This window comes from Spinacia oleracea, chromosome 2, assembly GCF_020520425.1.
Source record: "Spinacia oleracea cultivar Varoflay chromosome 2, BTI_SOV_V1, whole genome shotgun sequence".
Classification (NCBI taxonomy): domain Eukaryota; kingdom Viridiplantae; phylum Streptophyta; class Magnoliopsida; order Caryophyllales; family Amaranthaceae; genus Spinacia; species Spinacia oleracea.
Genome location: NC_079488.1, coordinates 22,304,746 through 22,328,254, shown reverse-complemented (window position 1 = coordinate 22,328,254; position 23,509 = coordinate 22,304,746). Strand labels below are relative to the sequence as shown.

The window sequence follows — 23,509 nt, the reverse complement described above, 5'->3', positions numbered from 1 at the left end:
ACATCCAACTTTGCGATCCATACATGTCTTGGATAACTTGTTGTTTTTCTGATGTTAGTTTGATAATTACTGTTTGAGATATATTGTAATTCAGGTTCGATAGTACAAGATCAAAGGTTTTCAAGCCTTATACTACGTAAGTTTTTAATAGAGTTCAAAAATGAAAAAGAAAAAAAAGTGCTTGAGAGTAATATTAGATTCACACAATGTCTATAAGCAATTTTTTGTTGTAAAACTTTAAATATATATGGCCTCAAATTAATTTTTCGCCCATAGGCCACCAAAAAGTCAGGACCGGCCCTGTTTTTCATATAGGCAAGGCAAAGACTAGTCCACATATAGAACATGCATGTGGTTTGTCCATCAAGTTAACAAGAGAAAGACATCCCCTCTCAATAGCATCCTTCAGCTCTATGCATTTCGGTAGAAACCTAAGAAATGTATCCCAAAAGTATTTTTTTTAATTTTTTAAAATTATTTTCAAATCACATGCCCCCTTTGTTCCTTTTAATGGTTACCCCTTAATTTTTGTGATCAAACTTTATAAACTTTTACAGTAAATTTTCGCTATTATAAATATCAAAATAATATGTTTGACATATTACATTGTTGGATTCCTATCAATATGTATTTTCAAAATATCAAATTTTATTAAAAAAAATTCATATGTAAATGGATTTATTGATGGTCAAATGTGTGCATTGGAGATTGCGAAATACAAAGTGTACACCATAAAAAAATCGAGGGAGTACTTGTACTTTTTTTTTTTGAAGGATTGTACTTTTTAATTAAGTGAAAGGTAATAAGGATACTTTTAATTTTTGATGTCACCTCAAAATTTTCCTTATATATAGAAATGATGACGCAAAATTCACCTCATTAATTTGGGAAAGCAAAAAAGTGAAAAGAAAAGTGAACACAAAATTTGGAGGAAAAATCGGATTGGAAGGATACCCTACATCATCCATTTTAATTCCCTCTAAATACCTTAACTAACTTTTGAACAATAAATTCTCAATAACAAGTAACTAATTTTAATTTTTAATTTTGTACAACACACCTAAAACTTCTCCAATCCGTATCTGTTTAAGTTACTCCTTAAAGGGGAAAAAAATTAGAGCAAAAAAAAGATAAAATAAAGGAAACAAAACACTAAATTAAGGATAATTTTAAAGAGAACAAAAAATAATGTGTACAGGTTGGGAGGAGGAAAAAAAGAGAGACGAAAAAACAACGATAGGAGTTTTCTCTCTCTAAATCCTCCTCCCATTCTCCGATCCTTGTTTCTTTCTATTGTTCAATTATATGCAACATGGCCTTTGAGGAGTTTAGCCAACTATCAAAACGTAGAAGAGAAGAACGTGCACAAAAGTTCAAGAAGAAGATATTCCTCGCAGTAATATGCAGTATATTTTTCCTCCTTTGTATAGGCGGAGGAGTTTTTGCCTTCTATTACTATTCCGACAAAATCATTCATAATAATAATAGTTCGAATTCGTCGTCTAATGAAGGAGGAAGAGGAGGAGAGAAAGCGAAAACCTCGAGTAATAGTAAGATAATACAAATGTTATGTGATCCAACGGAATATAAGAAGAAATGTGAGAGTACTTTAATCAATGTGGTTCATACTAATGCCTCTAACCCTTCCATTGCCCCTAGAGCGATCATCAAGGCTGCCATCTCTGTGGCCGCGAATGAAGTCGTTAAGGTTATTAATAAGACCGAAAAATTCAAATTTGATAAGCCTGAGGATAAGGCTGCTTATGAAGTTTGCAAGAAGGTTTTCCAAGTAAGAAAATGATTTATTTATGCATGTAATTTGATTTCAACGTATATATTTTATCCATGCAAATATACAATATTATGATCTTGTTAATTGAAAGAAAAACATACTATATGCATGCGTTGTTTTAATTTTTTAAAAATGGTCTTAGATTATTTATCAAATAAGCGAAGGATAAATGAAATACAAAATGTTAAAACAACGATGAAAAATGAATGTGAAATTAAATAAAAATTATTCAGTTCAAATAGGAATGTGTTACTAATAATTATAAGAATAAATAAAAATGACAATTCCGAGGAGATGATAAGGTTTTATTTTCAAAATAAGAAAATAAAAGTGAATTAGAAAAATTACCCAGGTTAGTTTCAAACAGGTAGAGAGGGGTGCATAAATTTTGGTAGTGTATTTTGTAGTTTCGAATCTATCTATTGCTTTACTACGAATCTAATCTAATATATACTCCGTATATATAAAGGAGGCATATTTGCTGAATTATTAGAGCGCCACATAGGATTACTAATGGTTTCGGCCAATGAAAAATAAGATTTCTAATTTATTTTTGAATTAAAAAAATCGATTTTCACGTAGATAATTAATTAGGCGCCACGTGGATATTTTAATTAATTAATTACTAATATATACAACTCCATCTAAAATCAAACACTCTAATAATTAAAAAAAAATCTAAAATAAAATTCATCCAAAATCAAACACTAATTTAAAATAAAATAAAGAAAATTCAATTTAAAATCAAGCATTAATCGAATAGGCATATTTGCTGAATTATTAGAGCGCCACATAAGATTACTAATGATTTCGGCCAATGAAAAATAATATTTCTAATTTATTTTTAAATTAAAAAAACCAATTGCCACGTAGATAATTAATTAGGTGTCACGTAGATATTTTAATTGATTAATTACTAATATATACAACTCCATCTAAAATCAAATACTCTAATAATTAAAAAATAAATCTAAAATAAAATTCATCAAAAATCAAACACTAATCTAAAATAAAATAAATAAAATTCAATTTAAAATCAAACATTAATCTGATATTAGAGCGCCACGTAGAAAATCTAATGGTTTCCGCCAATGAAAAATAAGATTTCAAAATTAATTTTGAATTAAAAAAGTCAAGTGCCACGTAGATAAATAATTAAGTGTCCCGTAGATATTTTTATTAATTAATTATTAATATTACGCATATACATTTTCATCCAAAAACAAACACGCTCATAATTTTAAAAAATGAATATAAAATGAATTCAGTGAAAAATCAAAAACTTACCTAATCTAATACGAAGCATATAAAATTGGTATATACATAAGATTTTATTTGAACATAACAATTTAATAGAACCGTGCATGGCACGGGCTAAAATCTAGTATATACTAAAAGAGACACCAGGAATGACACGTGTCAATTCCTGGTGCGATTTTTTCCCGCCAAAAACCACTTTCCCAAAAAAGTGTATCTGTTTTATTTTATTTTTATTCTCTACCTTTTTTTATAAAATATTTATGTATGGAAACAAAATTTAATTCATAAATTATGGCAATAATAGATATGACGTAATAATAATTATTCTAAATTGGTAATATCTTAGTCAAATCGCTATATTAATAATAGAAAATATATCAATAAATATTTTGGTCAAATTACCATATTAGCATTTTAAATATGCATATTAGATGAATAAATTTAAACGAGTATGTTAAAAATGTTATAACTATGCAGTAGTTTGGTAGATATTCAGTTAAATACTTTGTGAAAAAAAAATTCAAAATCCGTGCGTGCACGGGATCTAATCTAATTTCCTTAAAATTTGAGTATAATTGTGTAAATCTCATGCTATATTGCTTACTTGTAAATTGTTCAAAATTCATGACTAAACAGGATTCAGTAGATGAATTGGATGAGTCCCTCAATCATGCAGGAGATGAGGTAACAAACTACCATTCCAAGATTAATGACCTCAAAACATGGTTAAGCGCAGTGTACTCATACCAAGAAACATGTATTGATGCATTTGACAATGGAGATAGCAAGAACAAAATCAAGGATGCAGTGAATGCTACCAAGGAGTTTGTTAGCAACTCTCTTGCCCTTGTATCACAAATTAGTACCATCCTTGACAAGTTTAATGTGGCCGAGAACGCTTTAAAGGCCGCTACTACGACTAAGACGACTTCTCGTCACCTCCTAGAACACAACCGTACTCGTGGTGGTCCAACGACACACGTTGATAACGAGGGGTTTCCCGAGTGGGTTGGCCACGACGAACGAAAGCTCACCGTGAAATCGGCGAGTAACTTGGTTGCCAACCTCACGGTGGCGAAAGATGGTAGTGGGAATTTTACTACCATCAATGAGTGTTTGAAATCCTTGCCTGAGAATCGCAAACAAAGGTAACTGTAACTACATATTTGACTAGAAAGTATAACTATTTGGTTGGAGATCGAGTATAATTAATAACAGTAGAATATAACTATTTGATCACATTGAGTAACTATTTGATTAAAAGTAAAATTATTTGGTAAAAAGTTTGTTTTATACATAAGACATTCTTAAATACTCCGTAAGTTTTATGAGATCTTGTTAAATTCATATCGATATATATATTTTAAAATATTAATTGTTATAATTGTTCACATGCATAATATGATACTTTAATTATTAAAGATCTAATTGTAACCCGTGTAATTGTGTAAATAGTAAATGTTAAGAACTTTCAGAAACAAAAGTAGTACCAGACAATCTTACTTACTATTACGTATGTTACTTGCATGTTTTAGTAGTATCAAAGTAATTACAAAATTTCTCCATCCCATTCTATTCAAGCCTAAATGGTTAATACCGTTTTAATTGTGGTTGTTCACAACAATGTTTAGTTTATGTAAAAGTGTTATGTTTACATAATTTAATCAACACTTTATTCATTTAAATATTGGAAAAATTACTTTAAATAATCCAACCTTTTGACGATTTTCCGTTAATAATCCAACCTTTGAATTATTATATAATAATCCAACTTATGCACCCCATTAACTTTTGTTGCACCTATTTGACCGGTAACCGGGTAAGAAGGTAACTTTTTTTTCTCTCCTTTCTCTGTTCTTTCTCCTTCCCCCTCTGCTCCCTCCATTTTTCAGCGTTCTACCTCCTTCCTCTTCCTCCCTATTCTTCTTGGAGACCATTTTCTCTCTCCCCTACAATCAATTCTTTCATCTCTATCCTACAATAAGTTAAATTCCTAGCTCTTTTCCTTAATTTCTATAAAAATCAAATCTTTTTTTTTTTGGGTAATTCATTTTTAGGTTTGTAAATTTTAGAAAAGAGTTAATTACTGGGTTTTGTTTGATTTTATGGACTTTTTGATGGGTTGTTCTGAGATGGTGTGGATTTATTATAACCAAATAAAGGAGGTGACAGAAGCAAGGGTGGTTAGTTAACATTGCAGCCTACCCGCATTTGCACCTTCATATATGTATGAACCCAATTGGCATACCTTGAAATCTCCATTTCCCAGTTCCCACCCATTCGATCTCACATTTCCGTTCTTTATATAATCATAGATATCCTTGCTCATACTCAGTGGTTTATAAAATTTCAATAGAAATTCGTCAATTCTTCATTATCTATCTCTAATACCAAATAAACTTTGTAAGTTCTTTTATGTTGTTGATTTCTTCAAAAAATAAACTGAAATGGATGGTGCTGTTTTTGTGATTGATTATGAGTTTGTCACACTTGCAATAAACCACGAATCATAATCATTTTAGATATTCAATCTAGGATTGCGCGAGTCATTGAGTATGATGTTACCGGTTCCTTTGCAATTGATGGAATCGATCACAAAAAATTGGACAACTAAAAGGTTCAGATAGACGGAGTTGTGGGGAAAGGGGGGTAAATGTTGAGGAAAGCTTGGAGTATGATTTTTTGAGTGAAATTGATGTTATATGGATTGGACCGGATCCTTTGATTTTGGGAAGAAAGAGATGATGGGATGAACAAATTAATGAAATGCAGAAATGGGGAAGGAGGAGGAATGGAGGATAAATTAAAGACAACAAAAACATTAAGGAAAGAGAAGAGAGATAAGGAATCTACCAGTTGCAGGAGCAAGGAAGATGATAGGAAAAAAATTAAGAAGGAAGATGAAAGAAAAAACGAAAAACTTAGAACAAATTATTGCATTACACGTGTATGGGTAACCTGTTGTATCAGGTTGGTGACCTGTTGGGTGCAATAAAAGTTAATGGGGTGCAAATGTTAGATTATTAGATAATAATCCAAATGTTGGATTATTAACAGGAAATCGTCGAAAGGTCGGATTATTTAAAGTAATTTTTCCTTAAATATTTGTTTTTATGGAATATTAATCATTTTTTTTTATTTACTAATTTTGCCCATAAATACTAAAATGTTATGTTTATGAAATTATGTGGATTTAACTTGTGAGCAGAATATTTATCCACGTTAAAGAAGGAATCTATGAAGAATATGTGACAGTGACCAAGAAGATGGTGAATATAACAATGTTTGGAGAGGGATCGCAAAAGAGCATGATCACCGGCAACAAAAATTTTGTAGATGGAGTTCGTACCTTTGAAACTGCCACGTTCGGTAAAACTTTCTTCGTCTTTCTTAGCTGTATCATGTTGACTTTTAATACTATTCATATTTCATATGATCAACTTTGACTTGTGCGTGCTGATTATTTATGCATCAAAAAGTCTTGCACGCACTAGGTATACGATAAATTTATTGTAAATCGAATTAACTTTTACCTAGTTTTTTGTTAAGATATCCCGATTAACTTTATATTATAATTTTTTTATCGGTCCAAACCCGGACCCGACCAACCCAGTCCGGACCGAATACCGAATTTTGATATTCAAGACCCGAAGACCGGACCTGTCATGCTTGGACCGGGCCCGGATAGGACCGAAAAAATCGGTTCAAAACCCGGACCGGAACGGTTTGGACCGATTGTAGAACTATTTCTATATATTTTTATTTTTTCAAATTATTGTGAAAAAGAAAAAATATATTTAAAAAACCAATTGTTTAAGGCCTTTTTTGTAAGATAAAATAAAACATCACAATATAGTAATATTTACAACATATTAAAGGAGAGAATTAAATTTTTGAATAGTTTATATTATATTTTATTAAGGAAATATCGGTACGGTCCAAAATCGGGTTTTGGACCGGATCGGAGCGAAGACCGAAAATTGATATTTCTCGACCCGAAGACCGGACCTATTGCCTTCGGTCCGATCCGGTCCATTTTTTCGGTCCGAACCAATGTTTGGTCACCCCTACACACAATTAATTTTATTCATTATTAGCGAGTTTGAAGGAATAATTTTTACTAAAGAAAAAACATTTATCATTAAAAAAAATAGATAACTTTTGCATTATACGAGAGTACTCCCTCTGTATTTTATTAAGTGACACACTTTGACCGACACTGGGTGTTAGGAGGGTAATTTGATTTTATTAAAATAAAATAGAGATGGGGTAATGAGTTATTATTTATTGTAAGAAATTGATAAAATTGATTAAAAAAAATGTTGATGGAATTTTGTATAAAATGTATGTTTCAGCTGTGCAAGGAGAGGGATTCATTGGCATTGCATTAGGATTTAAGAACACAGCAGGCCCTGAAAAACACCAAGCAGTAGCCCTTAGAGTGCAAGCAGATCGTTCAATCTTCCTCAATTGTCGAATGGAAGCATATCAAGACACCCTATACGCCCAAACACATAGGCAATTCTACCGCAGTTGTTACATCACCGGTACGGTAACACCCCCAATTCAGAATTATTTTAGTTTCCAATTTTTCATAATTGATTTTCGATTTTTAGGAAAATCATTTAAAAATTACGGATTTTAGAATTTGTTTTCAAAAATAATTTCTTACTTTTAAAAATCTGATTTATTTTCGAAGATTCAGAAATTTTTACAAAAATATTTTCGACAAATATTTTTCTTAATTTAGTCAATTAAAAATCCCTTAAAAAATTTAATTTAAAATTACATAAATAACCTTAATGAATTTTGAACTAATATTTCCCTCCAAATTAATTTGAAAATTTTTTACCCTCCAAAATCATTAATTTAATCAGCTAATTAAATTAGTTACATCAAAAATACGGGGAATTGCAGGTACAATAGACTTTATCTTTGGTGACGCGGCTGCCATCTTCCAAAATTGCATGATTATTGTCAGGAAACCGATGGAGAATCAACACAACATAGTCACGGCCCAAGGGAGGGCCGACAAACATGAAAACACGGGTATTGTACTCCATAATTGTCGTATCTACCCCGATAAGGACTTATTCCCCGTAAAAGATAAGTTCAAGACATACCTTGGGAGACCGTGGAAGCAGTACTCTAGAACAATTGTAATGGAGAGTACAATTGGGGAGTTGATCACCCCTGAGGGATGGTCGCCGTGGCAAGGTGATTTTGGACTTAAGACATTGTACTATGCCGAGTTCAATAACAATGGACCAGGATCCGATACCTCAAAACGGGTAAAATGGGCTGGTTATAAGAAGTCTATTAGTAGGCAGGAAGCACAAAGCTATACTGTTACACCCTTCTTGCAAGGTGGTTCTTGGATTCGAGAAAATCCTACGGTACAAGTTCATTTTGGTTTGTACAAATGAAGGTTCAATGTCGTGTATTATTATGTTTTTGGACCGAATGAGCTACAAGGGCCTCAATGCTGCCATGTATTTGGTTCAACAACGAAATTGGATTTCATGTTTGATTTAATTTCATTCAAGAGTACATTCTCATAGAACTTTTAGAGATTTTTGTCTATTTTGATTTGAATGAATGATGCATTTAATTTGTTTGTTTGGTGTACATTATCTTAGATAAGAAGATTTTTTTTTGATATCTTTTATAACTATATATATCACATGCATGCACTATGCTTAATTACTTAGTTAGCTCTCCAATTGTTGGTTGTGAATTGTGATATTAATTGTTATTGGTCGTTTTGTACGACGTGAGGTCGACGCTGGAACAAGTCATAGCAAGTCAGTCCGTCCTCGGATCCTATTAAGGAAGCAGTCAAGGTTGGTTCCTATATTCAAGGAGCCATCATCTCCACTATATGCTTGTTGAGAAAGGTCAAAGAGGCTAGCAAAGGTCAAGCAAGCAGTTAGAGGAGATCAAGGAGTCAGTTGAGTAATTCAAGGAGCGCCACCACCCTTATTCTCTCAACAGATGCCACACCTAAACTCCTATATAAATACATTTCAAGACCTACATAAAACCCAACCTGGGACTACCATTCTCTACGGGCTATTTCTCATCTCACCATACTATCATATCCCCTAATTCCAAGTCTCTCACGGAGCTCCAATAGTATAAAATACCCCCCTTTTTACCTTCCACAAAGATATCCCATTATACTCTCAAACTACTGTTGTTTATTCTTAGCCAAAGGACACTAAGACAAATACTTTCCCTAATAGTAAACCTGCTGCCGTAACACAAAGCTAATCCACAACAAGCCTTCCCGTACCGAGCGTACTCCACTTATGTACTTTCTTCGCACATCCCATTACCGTTTACTTACGTCTTATTATTAGCATTGTTTACATACCCGCAAACATACAATTGTATTTGTACTCACTTAGGCTATTTACGCCCGCAACATAGTGGATTGGTGGACTCATTGCCACCCGCGGTTTTTATCCCTTTCGGGTTTTCCGCGTCAACATCTCGTGTCTCGTCTCTCTTTATTTTTGTCCTTTATTTCCTGCCATTATTTCTTGTTATTTATTTACTCTATTTAATCTAGTCGTCTATGTCCCAACCAAAGATCGTCCATACGAAATTTGGCATAAACAGTTTGGCGCCGTCTGTGGGGAGATGGCTAGATTTATCTTCAAACACATATCCACAAATATTCTCTCAAACACAATATCCGACCCACTTGGGTTCACCAATAAATTTGTCGTCAGGCTATGGATTGTTGTCATACTTTGTCGCCACCATGAGATGGAGCTACGTCAGGGTACATGTCATCAACATGACAGGTGTCGTCGACGGGTCAGGCGTCGTCGACGGTCAGGTGTCGTCGACGGTCAGGTGTCGTCGACGGATCAGGTGTCGTCGACCGGTCAGGAGTCACCGACGGGTCAGGTGTCGTCGACGGTCAGGTATCGTCGACGGTCAGGTGTCGTCGACGGGTCAGGTGTCGTCGAAGGTCAGGCGTCGTCGACGGGTCAGGTGTCGTCGACGGGTCAGGTGTCGTCGCCAGGCTCGTTAGTCGATGGAATATGGAATGACGTCAGGGTACATGTCGTCGCCAGATCAGGTGTCGACATCAGCAGGTGACAGGCTAAAGTCTTATTGCCTAATAAAAAATAACCTAAGGTCCACTAGCTAGGTAGCAAGGGAAGTCAAGATCGAATCCACAGGGAAACAGTGTTCTTTTCTACTATTAATCAACTAAATTAGACTATTGGGAAACAAGAATTGGTTGGTTTGTATGCTAAGACTACGAACGATAATTACACAATTAAGAATTCAGGAATTAAAGGATCTAGGGCATAGGTTTACCAACAAATGACAATCCAAGACGATAAACAATCACAATAATCAACAAAACAATCAATTAGACTAGCATGCTCTCTCGAATCGATACTAATCATAGACTTAGAATTAACGGGCTCTCGCTACGTATTAATCCTAATTCCACCTATTGACACAAGCCTAAACATCAAATTGCATCTCTCAAATCTTAACTTGATATTGCCAAACTACCACAATTAAACCTGCGCAAATCTAATTGTATAGTAATAATAACCAATCAATAGGAATTAATTTCAATGCCAACAATCACAATTATTCAATGTCCCTTCATGTTATTCATGGATCCCCAAACCCTAGAAATGAGACTACTCAAGCATATTAACAATAAGCAAAGCAATTGGCATGATTGAAAACATAATTAAAGCTTAAACAAAGAATTGAAATAAGGAATAATACCTAATTGAAGAACAATGGCAAATGAAAGCTTCAATTTTTGATTGAAAATAAACTAAGTGTTTAGAACAAATTAGAGAGAAAAATTAAGCTTAGAGAAATAAAACTAAGTGTTTTAATACTAGGGTATGAGATAATGCAGCCCTCCCTAAATTAACAAAGGCTATATTTATAGTTTAGCCTAAAAACATAAGGAAAAACCGGAAAAAATAAAGAAGGACGCGCGCGCACAGCGCCTTGGGTTGTCGTCGCCCGGTCGGGCGGCTCTCCGCCCGACGGGCGAGAAGCTCGAAGTCCGCCCGACGGGCGCAGGGCAGCCCGACGGGCGTAGGGCGACTTTCTGGAAACCTTCTCCGCGCGCCCGGTCGGGCGGCTCTCGCCCGTCGGGCGGAGAGCGATTTCTGCTGCTGCTGCTTCTGATGGGCGCCCGGTGGGCACCGGGCGAAACTCCGCCCGTCGGGCGCCCTCTGACGAACTGTTCCTCTGCTTGCTCGCCCGATGGGCGAGGGGCAATCCACCGGGCGGAGGGCTAAGTGATCCGCCCTTCGTCCACAACACCTAGTCTAACTTTCGGGGCTCGATCATGAACATCTAGGGCTCCCGTAAGTCGACAAAAGTTGTCCCGAACTCCCTCGGGATCCTGTAGTAGCCTAAATCATCAAGAAACGGGCCTAAAAAGACCAATTTCTCACTAAGTATTCCTGAAACTCACGGCACACTAAAATACACAGATTAGTACTAAAATGGCTCCTATGAGCTCATTTGACGCATAAAAGTACTAAGGGACGGGGGTGAAAATATTATATAAAACGCACATATCAAACTCCCCCAAGCTAGATCTTTGCTTGTCCCTAAGCAAAGAAATCATCGATGAACACAAAACCAACTTCACCCCCAACATATTTCAAAATGAACACATAATCCAAGGTAAAATCTAACAAGTATGCATCAATGTCAACCAATCAGGTTCATTCAATTGCTAATACTCCTTAACAATCGTCACGCAAAGCGAACCACAAATGCACAATGGAATTCAAGACTAGTGCTCACACACTCGTCACTCATTTATGTGGCGGATAAAAGATGTACCCGTTCGCTCTCCTCCCAACATATAAGTGAACAATGCCCTCCCAAACTTACACACTTGTGTGTCTAGAAAAACATACACTCAACCTAGTAGTCGACTCGAAATGTGTCACGTCATAACTTGCATTGATAAACAACTACTTTCACATTAATACAACTCTATGCACAAAGGTCGGAAGGTCTTTCAAGCTTGTAATGATAGGCTTAGGTAAAGGTGCGGTAAATTTGGGTAAAACGTGAGCTTAAAGCCTTAGCTTTGGGGAGCATAAATCCTAGCAAAACCATGGTCAACCACAAATGATGACCACAACCACAACTTCCCACTCAACACAAGATGAAACAACAAACAAACCACACTATACTTTCTTGCCTTGATTTCACAATTGTAACCAATCACTCATGAAGATAAGAAATTGTAATACCGGAGTGACAAAAGCTTGATTCAACTTGAGAATAACGATTTTTTTTTTTCCCTTTTTTTTTTCTTGCTCAATCTCATTTTTTTTTTCTTTTGGAACCTTCACACAATTTTTTTATTCTCCTCATCTCATTCATTTTTCATTTCATTTTTTTTTCAACAACAATCATGATAAGAAGAACTTCCCTTTTCGATACTCAATATGCCCAAAATGTACAAAATGTATCACACTACAACTCCCTCACCTCACTACTATTAGCTCCCCCAAGCTAGGCTTGGGACTAGTAACCAATGGGGAATTTACGGGCTTGTAATGTGGTTAGTCACCGAATAAATGGCACAAGCACAACATGGGTAGAAAAAGAGGGAACAAACGTATCTAATCTCATCTGAAGGCTACCTAAATAAAAAAAATGCCTTCGTCCTTCACAATGTGCATGTATATGAGTCATAAAACATTACTAATAGTTGCAAACCAATACTCAAAATCGACGACACACCAGGAAGCTAACACACATCCTAACCAAGTCAACTAGTCAAGCACCAAGTCCACAAGCAGTTAGTCGGAGTTGACTCATGTTTAGGCATCAAAGCAATCGAATATCAAATCATGGCTAACACATCTACATTGCCCATCATTAAATACCAAGAATCAAAACGATTTCCGCTCAAGGGGCACAGGGAAGCATGATATTGTATTCATCGGAACGTATTTTTGTATTTTTTTTTTCCAAAGCGATAAACTAATCTAGAAAGCATTAAACACACCAAAGAAACACACAAAAATAAAGAAATACGAAAAGAAAAGAAAAACATACCTAGTATATACAGGTAATGTGAACCCCCCCAAACCAAATCAGACAATGTCCTCATTGGCTCAAGGGTACCGAACCATCATCATCATGGACAGCATCACTGGCGATCTTGGCCATCATCACCATCACCACCATCATCACCATGGCCACCGTGGCCACCTTGGCCACCATAGCCGCTGCTGCCTGCTCCAAATCCCCCGTAGTGGGTGGGCGTGAAGGTGCCCATGGAACCGGGCGCTCCGTACCCCTCTGTGGGGTAAGTAAACCAGGAAGGGTGCTGATGATCTGGGGCAATGTAGCCCTGCCTGGCGTACTGATCATAGAAGGGGAACATAGTCCTCTGGTGATCCGCGGCAAACTCGTGGAAACCGAGCTCAAGTCTAACTAGCCTCTCATGAATGTCCCCTAACTCCTCCGAAGACCCATGCTCCTCCTGTGGAGCCGGGCTACCTCTCTGTCCCGACCCCCTCTCTCTACGCCCTCCCCTCCTGTGGTGGGTGCGAGGCGCGGCCTCAGGATGTGGCTGGGGCTGGGCTAAGGGTGCTGCCTGCTCACCTACATATATGTAATGGGGCTGACCCCTAGTAAAACTGGTGAGCCCGGTTGTGTCCGGGAGAGTAAAGAGAGCGTTCCTTTGGAACATCCATGACATCTGACCGGGGAGAAGTCCCCCGTACTCAGAGTGCACCCTGTAAAGGCTCCCAAAATACTCAATATCCAATAGGTTGTTTCCCCGGACCGCAGCATGGTCCCTCTCAACAAAGTTTGCCACTGCTACGGCAATGTTGGTGATCAAACCACCCAAAGCAATATCGGTCGAGTAGCGGTGGGTGGCGGTAGTAAGAAGTTGCATGGCCAAGTGATGGGCCAAATTCATCCTGTAACTGTCATCACCATCTAACAAATACCCCCCGAGCACCTCCAACTCCGTGCTCCTTACATTCTCCTTTTGGTCCCTCCCAAAGATTGTGAAAGCCATAAATCTGAACCAAACAAAGGGGACGGGGTGTTGCACGCTAGAGGCGTGTAAATGTTGCATGCTACCGGGATTAAAATCCCCAGTCAATTTCCCCCATACCTCACTATTGTTATGCCCCTCCCCGGGGAACCTGTTATACTCCACATTCAAACCAAAAATAGCACCAAAATCCTTGATAGACAAATCATAATCATTATTGAACAATCTAAAAGAAACTCTAGTGACATCTTTGTAACCATTCTTTCGGACATTAAACGAGCTAAGGAATTCAAGAGTAAGATCCCTAAATGTCAACCTAGTCATGGAAAACATATGTTTCATGCCCACCCCATGAAATAATCTCCTAACATCCCTCTCAATACCCATATCATTTAAAGTTTTCTGACAAATAAATCGAGTAGGGACTACCTTCCGTAGCTTGAGGTGTGCAATGCGGGTTTGTTGCTCCTCACTGGCGAGAATCATGTTCGGGAAAGCCGAATCCGGTGCAAATTGAGGTGGTGGTGGTGGACGGCTTGTGGAAGCCTCCTCTTGTCTCCTTGTTGCTCCCGTGCAAGTTCTTTTCGGCCTTGAACCCATTGTTGAAGATGATTTTGAGTTCTCAAAATTTTTTTTGTGAAATTGGGTTTTTTGTAGAGAGTGAGGAAGAAGGAAAATTGGTTGGTGGAGGTTGAAGAGGATGTGATGAGGATGATTTTGGTGTGTAGCTTGATGAATTTGAGTGAGAGATGAGGGAGATATGGAGAGTTGAAGTTCTTAGGGTTTGGGGTTTAATGGAGTTTGTGAGAGAATGAAGAAGATGATTGAGATGTGAAGTGAAGAAGAATAGAGGAGACTCGTGCGTTTTAATCCGCAATCTCTCCCTACGCCCGACGGGCCAACGCCCGCCCGACGGGCGACCAGCTCGTAAGCCGCCCGACGGGCACAGGTCCGCCCGTCGGGCGGAGGGCGACACTTGACATTTTTTCTCCGCGCGCCCGGTCGGGCGCTCCTCGCCCGTCGGGCGTATGGCGACACTTCCAGCAGCTCCGTAGTGAGCCGCCCGTCGGGCGCTTGGCTGCCCGTCGGGCGTACAGAGACTTTCTGATTCTTTCTCCACGCGCCCGGTCGGGCAGCTATCGCCCGTCGGGCGGTTTGCGATTTTTTGCTCCTACGGATTTTTCCTATCTTTTCGTGCTTTAGAAGCTGAACCTGTACATCATTAAACACCCAAGGAGCGTAAAATGCTCTCTCCTCACCACTCATGAACAAAGAAACTAGACTACAAAACACACAAAATAAAACTATACTATCGAAAGCAATGAAATACGGGTTGCCTCCCGCAAAGCGCTGGTTTATTCATAGGTCCCGCTCGACCTTGTTACCTTGAATATGCCGTCTATGAGGCGGAGGGGTTGAGGTGATGGACCTCAACCACTCCCACAGTAGCCCCATCATGGTACAACTTCAGACGTTGCCCGTTAACCTTGAATCGTTCACCATTCTCATTCTCTACTTCAATAGACCCAAATTTGCTTACCATAGTCACGGTGAACGGCCCAGACCACCTAGACTTAAGTTTTCCAGGAAATAACTTAAGCCTAGAGTTAAAAAGTAGAACCTTGTCGCCCACCGCGAACTCTCTATGCAAAATGTGATTGTCGTGCCACTTCTTGGTCTTTTCCTTGTAAATCCGGGCACTATCATAGGCTTGTAGTCGGAATTCATCGAGCTCACCCAATTGAAGTAACCGCTTCTCACCGGCTAGCTTTGCATCCATGTTGAGCTGTTTGATTGCCCAATAAGCCTTGTACTCCATTTCTACTGGTAAGTGATGTTAGGTTATGATACATATGATATTACATAAATCATGCGGAAACAACCATTAACCCAGGAATACATATTATTTACACATAATCATATAGCATAATTTAGATGCATACTCTTTGTTGCGTGCCCTCCCTAGCTGCGCCCGAACCGAACAAGAACAAGTCTTTAGGACTCCAAGTGTCGTCCCTCCGTAGATAGTCCACAGCACGTCCGGATCCGCCTTAAGATTGACCAACTAGAATCGCCCTTAAGGTACTAGAATTTTCGGCACTATTGAGCAAGGAATGTGGCTGAATTTTTCTCTCAAAACTCACTTTGAATACTTGAAAACTCGTTATAAATTGTGAACCCAAGCCACATATTTATAGGGGTATGGAAAGGGAATTGGAATCCTATTCAGATACAAATTAATTAAACCTAGAATCCTACAAGAACTCTAATTAATTAATTTATCAAATAGAATTAGGAATTTAATCATTAACCGAACTCTGCACGTTTTAGGAATCGTGCATGAACACAAACACTTACGCACACACACACGGCAGCCACGATGGGCCGCCCATGCGCGTGCGTGCGAGCAGCAGCCCACGCAGCGAGGCCTACGCGAGCTATAAGCCCACGCAAGCACCTGCGCGCGCTGCGCGCGCTGCCACGGCCTGCTGGGCCTGGCCTTGCGCTGGGCCTGGCGTGGCCTTGGCTGTTCGTGTGGCGCGCTTGGCTTGCTGGGCGATGGCCTGGCTTCGTTCTGGGCCCTCGTCCGGCAGGCCTCGTCCGATGCTTATTCGTACGATACGCTTCCGATTAAATTTCCGATTCCGGAATTCATTTCCGATACGAACAATATTTAACATTTCCGATTCCGGAATTAATTTCCGTTTCGAACAAATATTTAATATTTCCGTTTCCGGAATTATTTTCCGATTCCGATAATATTTCCGATTCTGACAATATTTCCGTTTCCGGCAATATTTCCGATTCTGGTAATATTTCCATTTCCGATAATATTTTCCGATACGTACCATGTTTCCGTTTCCGGCAACATCTACGACTTGGATAATATTTATATTTCCGATACGATCCATATTTCCGTTTCCGGCAATATCATCGTTTCCGGAGTATTCATTTCTTGCCTGTGACGATCTCAGCTCCCACTGAAACCAAGATCCGTCGATTCTGAATATTCATAGATGGAGTATTTAATGCCATTAAATACTTGATCCGTTTACGTACTATTTGTGTGACCCTACGGGTTCAGTCAAGAGTAAGCTGTGGATTAATATCATTAATTCCACTTGAACTGAAGCGGCCTCTAGCTAGGCATTCAGCTCACTTGATCTCACTGAATTATTAACTTGTTAATTAATACTGAACCGCATTTATTAGACTTAACATAGAATGCATACTTGGACCAAGGGCATTATTTCCTTCAGTCTCCCACTTGTCCTTAGGGACAAGTGTGCATTTCCTAATTCCTTTGTCGCTCGATGCTTGCTCTTGAACATAAGGTAAGAGTTGTCATCCTTATTATGTCCAGAGGTGTTTCTCGGTTTCAGAGTTCAACTGATCAAATAAACAGATAATCATAGCCTATGATTCATCCGAGCACGGCCATGCATTTCACAGTTTCTAGCTCTCCGAGTGGCCTTGTACAACTTTTAAGCATCTCATCCCGATTTATGGGAGGACAATCCCAATCTTGCGATCTTGAGATTAGACTTCGTTTGATAGGTGATTACCTGAGCGTTGCCTTTATAGCCTCCTTTTACGGTGCGACGGTTGGTCAACGTCAAAGCAACAGTTCTCAAACAAGTAATCTCAAATCACTCAGGTGTTGAGGATTTAGTGTCTAATAATTTAATGAAATTTACTTATGACAGATTTTCATCTCTTACAGTAAAGTTTCATAGGTCTTGTCCGATACTAGTCTTCCCAAAGTAAGTATCTATGCAAATGATTATGACATTGCCATGTCCACATAGTTCAAGAAACAGAACTACTAGTCATCTTGCATTCTAATCGTCTAACGTTTTCTATGCGTCCAATTTTATAGAAAACTCCGACTAGGGACCATTTTCAACTTTTGACATTCAAGTTCACTTGATAGACATTTCTTAGTCACAGGACTGGTCCTGACAGTCTATCTTGAATATATTGTCAAATTGAAGGGACTCATCATTTAATACTAAACCAAGATTAAATGGAATATGAAAACACATTTCATATATGATAAATGTTCAACCCCAATGTTTTATAACCATGGGCCTCAAACCCATCTTTAAAACAGTTCATGGAATTCAAAGCTATGCTTGATTTCCAGTGCTACAATGTGAGTGTTGTTTCTCACTTGTTGCATAGGTTTAGTTATCATGCTTTGCCAATCTTAACATCCTTTTCATCGAATGTTCTTTGAGATATGATGATAAGATCTTTTTGAGTTTGTTTATTATGTGATCTAGTCTTTCTTACTTCGATGGTGGTTTTACTCATTTTGCAATGAAGAACCATCAAGTCAGCAGACGTTTTTCTTGCTTCAAGAGTGGTTCTACGCATTTTTCAATGAAGAACCATCAAGCCAACAGATAGGTGATCTACCCAAGTTCAGTGAAGAACTTTAAACAACCCTGTTTTATTGCTTCTTAGGCAATAATTACTTTTACTTCAACTGTATAGGTTGCTAGTGATGCTTTGTTTGGATTTACCTATCCAAGCAGTTCATAGATATGTGGAAGACTCTCCAACTATATCTTAGAACATAGAAATTATTATTTTAATTTCCCATGCAACAACTCATGGTCTCCAACCCATGTTGCCATTTTCAAAACACGATGCTCTATAGCTCGTCCTTATCAATGGTTAACTCCAAAGGGTCTTGCTTGATCCTTTGCCAGTGTTTATGCGTGTAGCATCAATATTTAGCATATCTTTATTTCCTTGAATCAAGAACTATTCCTATGTACCATTTCAGGTACCATAAGTATTCTTGATCTCAATCTAGTTGATCTTCACTTAGATCAATAGAGATTGGTATATGTTCGTCATGGCTAAAGTCATACGATACGTTTTTGGCGATCCTCATATTATATCATACATGATAAATTCTTTTGCAGAATAATTCCCAATTGAATTCTATTCATGTAACTTTAGCTTATCTAGTTTCAGTAGATACTAAATCCAGCTAAATTCTTTGACATATAATATAGGTTAAGAATCTTATTTAGATCCTTTGATGTTTAACTTAGTAAATGCTTATACATAGTTCAAACATCCTTTACTTAGATTTATTCACATGGGTCGAATATCTCCAATGGAGACTTTCGTGTTTGATTTAGTAAATGCCATTTACTTAATCCAAAACAATATCATAAGATCTTTGTAAATAGATCTTAATACCCAGTATGTACTAAGTTTTGCCATGGTCCATCATTGATGAATAATTTCAAATCTAAGTCATTAGCATTTGAATGTTATTTCACAATAGAGAGATATGTGTGTAATACACATAGGACCAATTAAGTTTTAAGTACTCCCACTAAACTTCTTATATATCTATAAGAATCATGTATATTTTATGAAACTAAAATGCTTATTAGCTTCACTTAAAATACAGTTCCAATTCCCAATTGCTTGCTTAAATCTGTACTTAGATTTTATAAGCTAGCTTTCCTTTTCAAGCATTTATTTGGATCCACAAATTCTATGACATACCATGTACATATTATATTCCAACATTTGATTGAGGAATACGTTTTGTCATCCAATTGCCATATGTACCAATATGCAATCATTGCTTGAATTATAGACTTAAGTATTACGATTTTGCATGAGGTTTCAACACAATCCATGCCATGAATTTGCTTGTAACCTTTAGCAACTAATCTAGCTTTGTGTGTGAACACAATTCCATGTTTGATGGTTTTTATCCTTAAAACAAACTTGCAACCAATAGGTGTGAAACTATTCTTGCAAATCAACAAAATTTCAATTTTGTCATCAAAACATTGAGTATGTTTTATGGCCTTTAACCAATTAAACATATAGTCTATATATATGGCCTCTAACCATTTTAGGGAATCTGGGTTTCGTCATAGCTTTCTTACAAGTCACTTCTTTTAGTTTGACTGCAAGTTGTAGGTTTCTTTTCTATCTAATAGAAGAATTGCATAGTTTCAGTGACCTGAACTCCATGTTTCTTCACTATCTAATAGAAGAATCTCATAGTTCCAGTGATTTGAACTCTATGCCTACTAGGGTATAGAACATCAAACAATAGAACATCAATAGCCACTTAAAAGTCCTTTGAATATTCTGTTCTCCTTGAAGCACTTGTAAAGTCTTCTAAGAGATGTCTATTCTTTAAAGCCACTTGTAAAGTCCTTAAAGAATACGTTCGGGTTTTCTGAAGCACTTCGAAAAGCCTCCGGAATGTCCGTTTATGTTTGTTGTTCGCCTCGAAGACTTTCGAGGTCTATTTTCTCCCACTTGTCATTTTGGAAACGAATCTCCAAAAGGACATTATTTCGAGCAAACAAACATTATGTTCTCAAAAATTCGTGGTAGAAACAATACCCTTGTGTCTCATTTGAATAAATCACAATGAAAAATATATCTATACTTGGGGCCTTAGTTTGTTGAATAACAAACACTAAGCTCCCACTGAGTTTAGGAACTCTTTAGATATATTATGAAAAGATATTTTGAAATTACTTTTCAATAGCTTTGACGAATTTGGTTTAGTTTGGTGGTAGTTGAGCATTTTGTTTTAGAAATTATAGGAAAAGTCTTTATGATTCATCATTGATCGAATCAAGTACTAATTGACTTTGATTATTCCAACTAAGATATGCCATATCTTATGGACCTAGATTGTGAAATTACAACACACAATCATTGATGATCATATTTGGTCTCAAGTAATCATCAACATGATCTAACCTAGATCTTTATGATTTCTTGCCAAGTGGATTTTATACTTCTGAATCTTTGAACTAGCCAAACAGATTCAACTTATATCACATTTGAGTAAATAAACCTATATTCACTCAAATCCATGTGAAATAATAAAGTCATAAAACCTTTCTTTAGCTTTGAACTCTATCGTCTAGGCGCTCTAACAATAGTTCATATTCTTTTTCACTTTCAACAAGTAAGACTAGCTTGTCTTAAGTTGATCTAGAAATCAACCAACTTTCAAAAGTCCATTAAAATAGAGCTTGTGAATGTTAACTTGTTGATATGGTCTAAGCAACAATGCCAAAGATTAATGGAACTCAAATCAAGGGTTTGATTTGAACCTAGTAAAGTTTTTATTTAAAGAGTTGTTTGTTTTAATCAAGCATATTGACTCAAACCGTAAATGACCATTTTATTCAAATAAACAAACAAGCATTGTTTTCGTTCTTCTGAATGTGAGTCTTTCTGTGTTTGAAGCAGAAATTTAGGTATGCTGATTATGGGACAAAATAGCCATTAAGTTCCAGCCTTTGAAAGGACTTAAAACAAACTAGATGACCCTACAACTAATGTAGCATTGCCATGCTTCATTTCCCACTTGTAGGTCATTAGTGTATCCTAGCTTCCATTGTTTGAGTTATTACCGAAGTAAGAACCTCAAGCGGTATATGATACCAAGGAAGTTTGATTGCTAGGTCACTTCTCTTTAAACATAAACTTATAGGTAGAAACGGAATCGTAAATTCCTTTCATATGTTCCTTTGTTTTCCTATTTCTTGTACCCTTTCTTATAGTCTTAAGAATTGAATTCTTTAGTGTTGACTTTTATACTTTGTTAGACATGTCTAATGTCACCCCAACAAGGTTCTTACCATTTAATTTATGTTGAATATTAAGTTTCAACTAGATGATCTTACCAGAAGCTTCTAAAGTTCTCTAAGCATCGATCTATTCGAATGTCTAGAGACTAGACTCATTCGAAAATTAAATGGACAAAGATATTAGGTTGTTAACCATTGGTAAAGCTGAGCGTATTAAACTCAATGCTTTATGATCTCAAAACTACAGTGTATTTTGAATTCATAAGCACCAATTGGTTTGCCATTCGATTTTGATACTCGAAAACAACCATAAAAGTCGCTAAAAGAAACGTACATTTTAAATTGCTCACTTTCTCTCATTTCCGTGAATCGTTCTTGGATTCACTACCAATCGAGGAAATTTATTGTTACCTTTCTAAAAGGATTTATTGCAGTGCAAGATATTTAATTATAAACAATAATTAAAACATACATTGAAGCATGCAAAGTCTAAACATTTATCATGAATAATAAATTGAAATTAAAGCAACCATGCAATTCAAACAAGTTATTAGCATTTTATTCGATTTTATTGTTCCGGCAGGTGTGAATAAAATGATTCCAAGACCCTAAAATCATTGAAGAACTAAGCACAGTTTGTCGACTTAATCCTAAAACATCTTAGGTAAGCAAAAGCCTTTTGCTAATAGTCTAGAAACTATTCTTGGTTGATAGGTACGTCTAAGAACTTATTAGGTAAACCTATCGATTTTTCCACGACATAAAAGGACTCCTTACTTATATCGTTGAGTTTCACCAAAACTAACATGTACTCACAATTATTTGTGTACCTTGCCCCTTTAGGACCAATAAGTAACACCTCGTTGAGCGAAAACTATTACTAGATTGATGTAAAGGATATACAAGCAAGTGTATATTTTGGCATGGCACCTTTTAACTCAATTTTTAAGTTTGGAACTTAAGGCTCTTACTATGTTGGTTAGATTTTAAGTGAACTAAAATTCTTAATCATGCAACATAATCAAGCCATAATCTTATGCATAATTAAGACATATTTAAAGCAATAAATAACTTAAAGCATGCATAAGATAAAGGTGATCTAGTATGGCCCGACTTCATCTTGAAGCTTTGACTTCAAAGTCCGTCTTGAAAATCTCCGTGGGAGGCACCATTTTCTTCAAATAGGATAAGCTATAATTAAAACTAATTACAACTATTTGATGGTACGCAGACCATATTTGAATTGAAAAACAACTTTGGTACTTTAGACCAATTACATTCAAATTAATGGTACGCAGACCATATTTTCTATCCTATTTGGGCCATACTAGTCACTTCATAACCTGCAAAATAGTACATATACAATATATACCATTCACCCATTCATTATCATGAATGGCCCACATAGCTGGTTAGTAAAACACATTATGCATCACGTAAACATTTGCAGCAATTAATCAAGGGCACCAATAATCTACCAATTATTCAGTCCTTATTAATTCTAATCAAGTTGTTTTAACCTTAAGGATTTGTAGACCTAATCAAGAGCTTATGACTAAAAGTGCTCCCACTTAAACCAATAAATTCATATGCTTTACTAATTTTAAACATAAAAATGTATTTCTAGTCTAACCGGAAACATACAAATTTAATTAAAATTTAAAGCTCATATAAATTTATAATTGAATCCAAAAAGTTTAATTTAATTTCAGTCGTTATTTAAATTAATTCATGATTTTAATTTTAGTAAAATAATTAGAATAAATAACATTTATTATAATTACAATATTCAAAATTAAAATCCAAGAAACTAAT

General features: G+C 36.6%; 1 protein-coding gene across 1 annotated transcript; it reads left to right on the top strand.

Moving 5' to 3' along the window:
* The first annotated feature begins 1,039 nt into the window (after window positions 1–1,039).
* Window positions 1,040–8,669, top strand: LOC110775630 (pectinesterase-like). Its single transcript, XM_021980238.2, has 5 exons — window positions 1,040–1,789; window positions 3,689–4,200; window positions 6,261–6,421; window positions 7,408–7,599; window positions 7,970–8,669. Exons 1-5 carry the CDS (start codon window positions 1,313–1,315, stop codon window positions 8,476–8,478), a joined length of 1,851 nt encoding a protein of 616 aa, XP_021835930.1. The 5' UTR covers window positions 1,040–1,312; the 3' UTR covers window positions 8,479–8,669.
* Window positions 8,670–23,509: the final 14,840 nt, after the last annotated feature.

What these genes read in the sequence shown, in the direction of transcription:
- LOC110775630 (XM_021980238.2), top strand. Translation starts at nt 1,313, where the DNA reads ATGGCCTTTGAGGAGTTTAGCCAACTATCAAAACGTAGAAGAGAAGAA. An exon ending in CCTGAGAATCGCAAACAAAG is followed by an intron (nt 4,201 to 6,260) that starts GTAACTGTAACT and finishes ACTTGTGAGCAG; the next exon opens with AATATTTATCCACGTTAAAG. An exon ending in CTTTGAAACTGCCACGTTCG is followed by an intron (nt 6,422 to 7,407) that starts GTAAAACTTTCT and finishes TGTATGTTTCAG; the next exon opens with CTGTGCAAGGAGAGGGATTC.